The sequence below is a fragment of the Nyctereutes procyonoides genome, unplaced genomic scaffold, assembly GCF_905146905.1.
Source record: "Nyctereutes procyonoides isolate TBG_1078 unplaced genomic scaffold, NYPRO_anot_genome, whole genome shotgun sequence".
Classification (NCBI taxonomy): Eukaryota; Metazoa; Chordata; class Mammalia; order Carnivora; family Canidae; genus Nyctereutes; species Nyctereutes procyonoides.
Genome location: NW_026575024.1, coordinates 4,864,621 through 4,874,556, shown reverse-complemented (window position 1 = coordinate 4,874,556; position 9,936 = coordinate 4,864,621). Strand labels below are relative to the sequence as shown.

Genomic DNA, 9,936 nt, shown 5'->3' with positions numbered 1-9,936 from the left:
TCAGCACCGGAGAAACGTCCGCTTGGCGCAAGGCTGAGCCGGCTCCCCCGTGGAGACGCCTTCTCCATCTGGGAGAAACTCATCTCGTGTTTTTCCATTAATTCACCCAAGAGGCGGCAGAGTGTTCAAGCACACAGGAGGCTTACGTGTGATGATCACATCACAAATAGCACCCCACACCTAGGAACAATGAATCTACCCAGAGCTGGAGTGATGAGCGTGCAGAAGGAGAGAAAGGAAGGTGAGGGGAGCAGAACCACCTCCGAAGGACCGCAGTCATTACAAAAGAAGAAAATGTGAGCCTTTAACATACTTTTCTGCAGAGAAATTAGTCATAAAAAAAAAAAACTGCATTGGAAAGCCGTTCATATTAAGTTACAGGCCATTTTTAGTATATAAGCTCAACTTTTTAAAGGCTGGATTATTTACCAAAGGGTCTCTACAGATCTCTACAAGCACATTGGATTCAGCATGCAGACTCCACACATCACAACACAAACCGAGGCTTATTTTTTTTCCTTAATGGAAAATGAAGCTCTGCACAGAACACAAGATTCCAGTTGCATAATTCTACTCTCAACAGACTTTACAATATGACAATTTCAATTTCTACACAATAAACAAAAAAAAAAATAAAAGTTGTTACTGAAGCTAACAGTATCTCCATCTATTTACTTTAGGCAAGTATTGAACACAAAATAGACTGATTTTTTTTCTCTCTTAATATGTAGCCTCCAATTTATTAGCTCACGCTCTGCTGGAGTTGCCAAAATGCTACTCTGGGTTACCGTTTGAAATTCTCACACATGTACCTTATTTTCTTTGGCACGGTATAGATTCCTTCCTTTCTTTTTAAAGAATCAGCTCAGTGGAATTTGGGGGAGGGGGACAACATCCTGTATACCAGGAAATTCAATATATAGCTCCAGAAATTTTATTTTAAAGAGAGAAAGAAAAGACAAGACCCACAAGAAAAAGATCCAAGGAAAGAATGGCAACAGCAGCATGCCCTTTGCAGCCAGCTCTTGAATGGCCATTCCCCAAATGGGCCATTCCTTCCTTCCTTTAGGCCTGCCTTCAAGGAGATTAAAAATAGAAACAAGAAAAATAACTGGAGCCTACATGTTATGCAGAATGTAATCAAATGTTCATAGAATCTCAAATTATTAATGAAAATCCTGTTTAAGTTCCAGAGCATCTTAGTCTAAATTTTAAAAGCATGAAATCTAAGTTCTGTATACTTGTCAATTTGAAGAGTGTCATAATTCAACCCCCCAAAACCCCAGGCAAGTACATGGACTGATCAGAACTATGGGTTCCTATTCTCTGTTAAGATTCTAAAGTATTAGCTATAAAGCCAATATCCGTGCATCTCAATGAACAATTTCTCTCAATGATCAATACGTTCTTAAATGTATGATAATAAATCCATGTAAGAATGAAAAATCTTTCTACTTTATGCCTCTGTCAAAGGCCAGTACATCTTTATGGATACAGTTACCACAAGAAGGGGAGTGGTGAGTGCCTGAGGAAAAAGTTCCAAGTACAGTTTATACAAAAGTACAATATTAGAAAGACTGCCATAAATCATTCTTTAGTAGATTTCCTTAACTATCACATTTTTCAAAAGTAAACAAATTGGGCTATATTTGCAGCAACTCAAAGTGGAGCATAAATTTAAATGATGTATTTGTTCTGTTCACTGATAGGAGGCTAATATTACATTAATATATTTTCTTCCTGTCAAGAGTTATTTACATATGTACATTATTTCAGTTAAAAATAAAATGTAATACCATAAACTGTATTTTACAGGAAAGCATGAGGGAAGCCAAATATGCAAGTCTATTGAAGACTTAAAAGCTTCTAATAAACTACTTTATTTGGGGAGGAGGGGGGCTTTCAATAATATAGTCTGTCATAGGGAAGGCAATCCGATGCTATGGAGGCCCCCATCCCCAGCTAGAGCCACCTGGTTCTAAAACCTTGTCACAGACTTCCTGATCAGGCAGGTAGGGGCGCAGAAAGGTGGGGCCTGTCCCAGGTGCAGTTCCTGGGACTGCGGATGGGAAAGGGATCTTTTGAGTGCCCTCCCTCGAAGTTTCAGAAATCTTTCCTCCTTCGGAAGATGTGACACAGTCAGACCCGACAGGCTGGGGTGAGTGGTGAGTGAGTGCCACGTGCGAAGTGACCAGAGTGCTCGGGATCACAGAGTGGTTAATTCTGTTCTTCTAGCACACGTGTGTCTGCCGTACTCCGCCGCTTTGGTTCCAGGGTGGCAAAAAAGGACACATCTGGGTCTCGGTCTAACTGTAGAGCTAGGACGGTCTCCTCAACGACTTGAAGATGAGGGTTACCGGCATTTCTCAAATATGCTAGAGAGAGAAAACTATAGTTTGGATCACTTGTGCCATGAACTGTGCTCCAAAACATATTCTAGTTTGGAGTTTTTTTTAAACCATGTCTCAGGACGATAAAGCATTTTTCACAGAATAATCACATACATAAGGCCTTCACAATGATAAAATGATTGCTTTCATCAAAGACTATTTCCTAAATTTCAAAGATGGACTCCCAAGAATGAGTATGAGTATTTTTTCAATTATAGTTTAAGGACTTTCCATGTCATCTTTCCTTTCCTCCAATATGAAAGAACTGACAACATGTGGAGTACAGGAGCGGGAGCAGGTGGCTGGCAGGATAGAGTGGGGGGTCGGGAGGGCAGGGGTAAGACAGGCATTTGGGAGACAGACTTGAAGGTGTCCACTCCCACGTGGTGTAGGTGTGAATGTGCCTCCAAGGGACGCAGTCTCAGGTTACGTCCTGTTCATGTGGAGCTTTACATTTTTCTGACTACAAAATAATAGCATCTAAACTTCACCGTAATTAAGGCTTACATTTGCTGCCTTTCATAATGTCTACGTCATAACTCAACATTTACAAAAGTTTCCCTCATTCTTAGAAGACTGTGTGAGGTTCTGAATTTTATTTTTTTAATTAATTAATTTATTTTTTAAAGAATATTTATTCATTCATGAGCGACAGAGAGAGACAGAGACACAGGCCAAGGGAGAAGCAGGCTCCATGCACGGAGCCCGACATGGGACTCAATCCTGGGTTTCCAGGATCACGCCCTGGGCCGAAGGCGGCACTAAACCGCTGAGCCACCCGGGCTGCCCGAGGTTCTGAATTTTAGCATGAAGCTTATTGAATGTAAAAACGGAACCACCATTTTATAAATAACAAACTACTCTGCATAAAAGTTAATACATCAATTTATATATGGTAAGTCTGAAGTATGCCATCACATCATGTGCCACAATTTCTTAAAGAGGAAATCTGGTTGCTGCCTGATGAACTTTAAAATGTGCAAGTTCAGAAAAATGGTCCACATACCTTTTTCCAACAGCGTCTGCCGTAGGGCTTTGGCCAGCAGAACCCTCACGTTTGGCACAGGATCCGTCGCAAGGCTTAAGAGGTTGGGGAGCAAGTGTTCAACAAACTGGTCCACGGGGATACACTCCTCCCTCACCACCGCCTGTGACAAAAAGACAGCCACAGCCAGAGGATTGATACTTCTCCACAATGATCAGCAGGTTTCTTTCTTTTTATTACTATTATTATTATTATTATTATTAGATCAGCAGATTTCTTCTAAAAACATACACTTCCACAATTCCAAAGAAGTCATTTTGGGGTCTACTGGTCTCAGGGGCATGTAAGTGTGTGTGTGTGTGTGTGTGTGTGTGTGTGTGTGTGTGCGCGCGCACGCGCCTAAATTTGGTTAGAAACACAGTGAACAATTTCAAATTCCTTACCAAGCACTGGTTACAGGTGGTTTAAATTTGGTGAAGAGAACAAAGGCTTCTGAGTTGGACAGGCCTAACTTGCTCACTTACTAGCTTCACCTTTCTGGGCCATCTGTAGAATGTGCAAGTGGTGGGGATAGCAGAGCATTTTTGCAAAGAATCTAGCAAAGTACCCAACAACGAGGATTCAGAACCCTCATCTCTAGTACTCACTAGAACTCAGGTTCCGAGGGCCAGTGCCAGGCCTGTGTAGCACCAGCCCAACCCCAGACTCCAACGCAGGCCCGGCCCTCTCTGTGAGCACCTGACAAACACTGCCTCTGTGAGAACCAGACGCATCTGCACGCTGCCACTCCGTGACAGAGTTCTACATACGGGCTCTCGTTTACATTTCACGGCCGACCATGGAAGCCAGGATGAGCCTAGTTTTATAGGAGAGGAAACTGTGGTCCACTGTGGTGCCATCCACAGGTGTCCTGGTCAACGAGTATCAGTTGGGTGGGGGGGAGGCAGGGAGTCCAAGCCAGGCGTGTGGACTCTAAGTCCTGCACACCTTCCAGCTACAGGGTACCAGGAGCAGCTGATGGTCCCTAAGTGCTTCCCAGGTGTGGGGTGCATGCGAGGCCAGTCAGAGGAGCAGCTCGTCCCCCTCTGCAGCGTGGGCCCCCTTAGCCGTCAGGTAAGGCTTTCTCCCCAGAGCGGCACTGAAATAACCATCAAGTGATCCCTTCCTCTTGTCTGTCTTACAGTGGGTTTTCAAAATCTTTATAATAATTCGTGAAAGCACATACACATTGATTTTTCCTGAAAATTAGTGGGGTTTTTTTCCCTTTTATCTTACCATGGATTTTCTAAATCTCAGAAAAAAAAATTAAAACATAAAAGCAAAGATATCTCATTTACCCTTTCTGCACAAAATGCCCTGATTGGCTTCTTCTTTATGCAAGTCTGTATCAGGCCTGTGGCCCGTGAATTTGGCACTTCACTCTGCCACCTACTGCACTTTTCAAAGCAGACTGCCAAAGTACCCTGTGATGCCCCCCCAGCCCAACAGGGGGCCCTGGCGAGTCCCTCAGTGGGGGAACTGGCCAAGAGGGTCAGCCAGACTCCAATTAGAGCTTTAATATTGACAGAGCTGGGTGATGGGCTCATGGAGAGTCCATACTATTCCCTCCACCCTTATCCATGCTTGAAAACATGCATGCGTGGGGAAGGTTAAAACTTTTTAAGTAACATGTTAGCAGAAAAAAAAAAAAATCATGGCTTTATACTTCCTGTGTGATCTTGATCAAGTTACTTGACCTCTCTGGGCTTCCACTGCTTCAACCTTAAAAAAAGTACATGGATGTGACATGCTTAATATACGGCAGATCTTACCACTGAGGACCAGATGCATGTACGATGAGACAATGGCACACAGAGGCCTTTAAGGAATGGCAGCCATGAGCCCCAGGTGAACGTAAACCACAGCATCTCCCAGACTTACTAAGTACAGAGGGTGACCAGAGGAGCTGGACAGGCAGACATGAACTTCACTTGAGAGGGGGTAAACAGTCTCTGCCCTAGCCTATTGCTCTGTTCTTCACCCCACCTTCCCTCCAAGGCAGCTAGCTACAGGGAGGTGCACTGATCACCACAGCCCTGGACTGGGCATGGCAGGACCAGGGCTCTGGGCCTGGCCCTCACCTCCCCAGATGGAAGGTGCCGGCAGAGCAGGAGCTTGTTCACTCTGTCTGTAGTTTCTAGAATATGCCTGGCACACAGGAGGCATTCAGTCAACATCCATTGGACGAATGCACAGATGGATTGGGTAACCCTGGGCCAATCATTCTGCCCAACTGGGCCAGTCATGACCTCCTGGGAGATGAAGGGGTTCGGCCTACTGATCCCCAAATTCCCAGCTGGTATTATTCCAAGCCTGGGATTCTGTGTCCAATGCATGTGGTGTCAGTCCACAGCAACATAAGCCCAGGGGAGAGTCCCCCCAGGCCGTGCTAACCTGACAAATGAAAGCGAAAGCTTGCCTTCCAACCCACTTAGCGCAGTGCCGGAACCTTACGATGAGCTCACTGATGAAACTTAACCCCAGTGCACTCTCACTGTGGGAGTAGAACTTCTGCAGAATGGCCACCACCTGTGAAAAATATCGGAAGTGCACACTTAAAATGCTGCCATCTATTTGAACTATGAATCCCACTCAACACGGAAACTAGACATTTTTATGCACCTTTAAAATGAATTTATAAGCAAGGGCAAGAGTAATTTTTGTCACGGGAATCATTAGAACACAGAGGAAAAAAGATATTCAAATATATGGCAATGCACATACACACCTTCACCCACGTGAAACCCGTCAGAAAAAGGGAATTTAAAAAGGGACTGGCATTAGAAAAATACATTCTTAATCATAAGTTTCCAAATTTTAGAAAATGGCCCCTTGCAAAATAACTAAATCATTACTTTTTAGAACCTGTTTTTTTTTTTTTTTTATAAAACTGTAATACCATCAGAGTACCTTAGTAAATCAGTATTTTCAAGTGACATCCACCCCACCCCAGTATTCAGTTGGTAGAAGCCCACACAAAACAGGATCGGCTCTTCTACGTTGGAGCTTTTCCTCAGTAACTACTCCTCTATAAAACCCTGCTATAAGCTGTGGTTTGAAGAATTTCTTATATAAAGTGATTTATCTATAATTTCTATCACCGAAGCGTACATCCTAAGAAAAAAAGCTATGTTATATATTGATAAAACTGTAATGCAGTTCTTAATTTCAAAATTTAAAAGCTGGTTTCATAGGTATACTGAAAAATCAAGTGCTGGAAATAAAGGAGTTAAAATGGAAGGAACATAAATATTCCTATTTCCAAAAATCACGAGCGAAAAAAGCCATGATTCCTTACTAGTTTGAAGGAGATCCACCGTACTTCAGAAACTTTATCTGCACACAACTTTAGGGCAATATGCATTAAATAATCATAAACATCATTGGGATTATAGAGTTCCAAAATGAGTATCAGCTGTCTGCAATTAAACAAAAGAAAGAAATTATTTGGGGGAGCAAAAAACACCTTACTAATTTCTCCTTACTCTCTCATTCCATCTGACAGATAAAAAATAGCCAGGCCGGCGGATTAAGGCCCATGAAGACCTAGCAAAGGCTTTCCGTCAGGGAAATGCCAAAAGCAGAAAGCTGAGTGAAATACCACGCAAAGAAAAGCGGAAAAAAAAATAAATCTTCATTCTTCATCTCACACACTCAAACAAATCGAACAAGGAGGAAATAAATTGAACTTTGTAAAACAGAGGCTGAGAAATTTATGAATAGGGATAATATTTCAATGTGAGGTTATCGGCTCGAAAGCACATAAAACTCTGAAAATCAGATAAGGTAAAAATAGCCAGGCGGCCAAAGTTCCCAGAGAGCGGCGCGCAGGCCGGCAGGCTGGGTCCGCACGCTCGGCCCCGGGGTGCGCGGGTGCGCGGGTGCGGGGGTGCGCGGGTGCGGGGGTGCGCGGGTGCGGGGGTGCGCGGGTGCGGGGGTGCGCGGTGCGGGGGTGCGCGGGTGCGGAGCCGGGGTGCGGGGTGCGGGGTGCAGGGCCGCGGGGCCGCGGGTGCCGCGCGCTCAGGGCTCACACCGCGCGGGCGGGCGGTCCGTCCGCTGGCAGAGAACCGCTGCCCGCTGCCCGCTGCCCGCTGCCCGCTCGCCGCCCCGGGAGGGCAGGGCGTGCGGGAGGCCGGCGGGAGGCCGGCGGAGGCCGCGGGAGACCTGCCGCCGCCGCGATCGCCGCGATCGCCGCTCCCTAACTGGGGACGGGGAGAAGGGGGTGAAAACAGATGGCACTGCTTCCACGCTGGCCACGAAAGGAAATGAAAAAGAGATTGGAAGGAAGTTAGAACCAGAGACCAGGAGTGCAGGTGAATGCTTTCATATCAAAAGGCACTGTTTCCAGAAAAATGATGCCAATATCGTGGGCAGGGGGAGCACAGAATTCATATCAGCGGCTCTGGCTTCAATAACCACGGCCCAGATGGAAGATAGCCAGGGCTCCGAGATAAGCCGGCGGCGGCGCGAGCCCTGCCGGCCCGGCCCCGTTCCCGGCCCCGTCCCCGTCCCCGGCCCCGTCCGCGTGTCCGGCCCCGGCCCCCAGGAGGCGGGTCAGCCCGACCCAGTCCCTTGGCCCCGAGCCCGGCCCCGGAGAGCGGGACAGCCCGGCCCCGGCCCCATCCCCGGCCCCATCCCCGGCCCCGGCCCCCGACCCCGACCCGCGTCCGCGGCCCCCTGCCCCACCCCCGCCCCCATCCCCGGCCCCGGCCCCATGGCCCCATCCCGGGTCCCGACCCCGGGGAAGCGGGTCAGCCCGGCCCGAGACGGACCCGGCCGAGTTCCCGCGCGCGGCCGCTAGAGGGCGCGATGCTTTCATGGAAAACGTGGGCCTGTTTTTCTGAGAATGTAAGCTGGGAACGCGGCATAATGACTTAAAGCCCCAATCTCTCAAATTAAGCATAATGATTAAAGATCACAGCAAAGAGAAAATCTTTTAGTTTGCCCCTGGCATCGGCCAAATCATATCCTGAATAGCTGCAAAGGCTTGATGGATTTCTACAGCAGAGACCATGATTTGAGAGATTTCTAGTTGAGGGGGAGAAAAATGAGCTCTCAAGCTGGGGAGATGAACCCCAGCAGGGGCAAGCTAACCCCGGCTGCCCCCAGGCCGCCAAATGCCCCGGCGCTGCACGAGGCCCACGGCCAAGCACGGCGGCCCGGGGAGGAGGCCTGGTCCGAGCTTTAGCTCCTTCACAAGCCACACACGTTAAGTCCCCGGCCAGCACGAGACGGGATTAAGTCCCTCACACACAAAATGACGGGCAGAGAGCAGCCACCTTGGGGGAGGTTTTTATCTAACAGTTGTCAGGTCTGGGTGGGGCCTCTCCTGGCTCTCTCTGTCGTGTCATTTTCTTTAGAAGCTGAAGTGCACGCACCACACTGTGCCCTGCAGAGAGGGCGACACTCAGAATGTTCGGGAACGCTCTGGCAGAAACTCTTCCGATTAACAGGGAAATACTGAAGAGTGGGTGATTCATCTTTTATTTGGTTCGAATAAATTGCCTTCTAGAAGAGCAGAACACACTAATTCCACAGTGACTCGAGCCCTGTCTGCATCTGAAAACCAATGTCTCCCCGGAGACCGTGGTGTTTGTAACTTAGAGCTCTGGAATTCACTTTATCCCTTCATAAAAACATAATCTCTTTATCCCAGAGAACACTATTACTGCTAGTTTAGAAATCAATTATAAGGTAGGGAAATTAAGAATTATTCCAGCTACTTCGCCTTCTCATATCCCCCAACAGGTTTTACTTACTCTGCTAGTTCATATCGAAACCTCCAATTCCTGCTGTTATCGGTCACTACAAATTCTTGAAGCTGATAAAGATATTCTCTCCTCTTGTCTTCATGAAGCAACTATTTTTTAAAAATGTATACATAAATCAAAATAGAGAACCCCTCACAAGGACCCCAAATACACTGTCTGACGATACTCGACACTTGTCCCCGGCCAGAACTGGCCATCCCCCTGGTGCCTTGCACTCCCATCTGTCACCTGGTGTGGCTGTGCCTTCCCGTGGCTGTGAACAGACCTCACGTGTGCCCCTCCCTGCTTCCAACCTTGCCCCTGGTTAGTGAATGTGCTTGTGTGTTGCTGCACGCCCCTGGCTCGTCTCTTCTTCACTCCCAGCCTGAAAACGACACATGGTGTGTGTGCTCAGAAGACAGTGCCGCTGCTGCCGCCCGGGGAGCTGGCTCTGCTCGCATATGCCGGCTCCACAAGAGAAAAGCCAGCCCAGTGCATCATGCACCCAAGTCCATGAAGGGCAGCTCATGGTTGTGTGGATGCAAGTTATTAGTTTCTCTAGGTCAGTTTTTAAGTCTTATTTTTACACTCATCCTTCCTTTAGGGGAAAAAAAAATGAAAAAGGCTAGCAGGGAAGCAGCAACGTCTTGCAGAGAAAGCCCTTGATGCAGAACTGAGATTGGGTTTCAGCTGGGCTCTTCCCCTGGGTTCCTTCTTCCGGGCACGTCACGTGCTACCCCGGGGGCCTGGGCTCCTTCTTCCTCACAGAGCA

The 9,936-nt window shown here is 47.3% G+C and overlaps 1 protein-coding gene across 6 annotated transcripts in view; it reads right to left on the bottom strand.

Moving 5' to 3' along the window:
* Positions 1-349: 349 nt before the first annotated feature.
* Positions 350-9,936, bottom strand: part of LOC129497024 (serine/threonine-protein phosphatase 4 regulatory subunit 1-like) — an 81,393-nt gene continuing 71,806 nt past the window's right edge. For 5 of the 6 annotated variants that reach the window (XM_055305446.1, XM_055305454.1, XM_055305438.1 and 2 more), the window contains 5 exons: positions 9,174-9,274; positions 6,713-6,833; positions 5,809-5,943; positions 3,397-3,538; positions 350-2,375 (listed from right to left, as the gene is read on the bottom strand). In XM_055305446.1, the coding sequence (XP_055161421.1) occupies positions 2,218-2,375; positions 3,397-3,538; positions 5,809-5,943; positions 6,713-6,833; positions 9,174-9,274 (657 nt within the window). In that variant the 3' untranslated portion in view covers positions 350-2,217. Of the gene's footprint in view, positions 2,376-3,396; positions 3,539-5,808; positions 5,944-6,712; positions 6,834-9,173; positions 9,275-9,936 lie in introns of those variants that run through there. The other variant, XM_055305473.1, reaches the window with a different exon arrangement.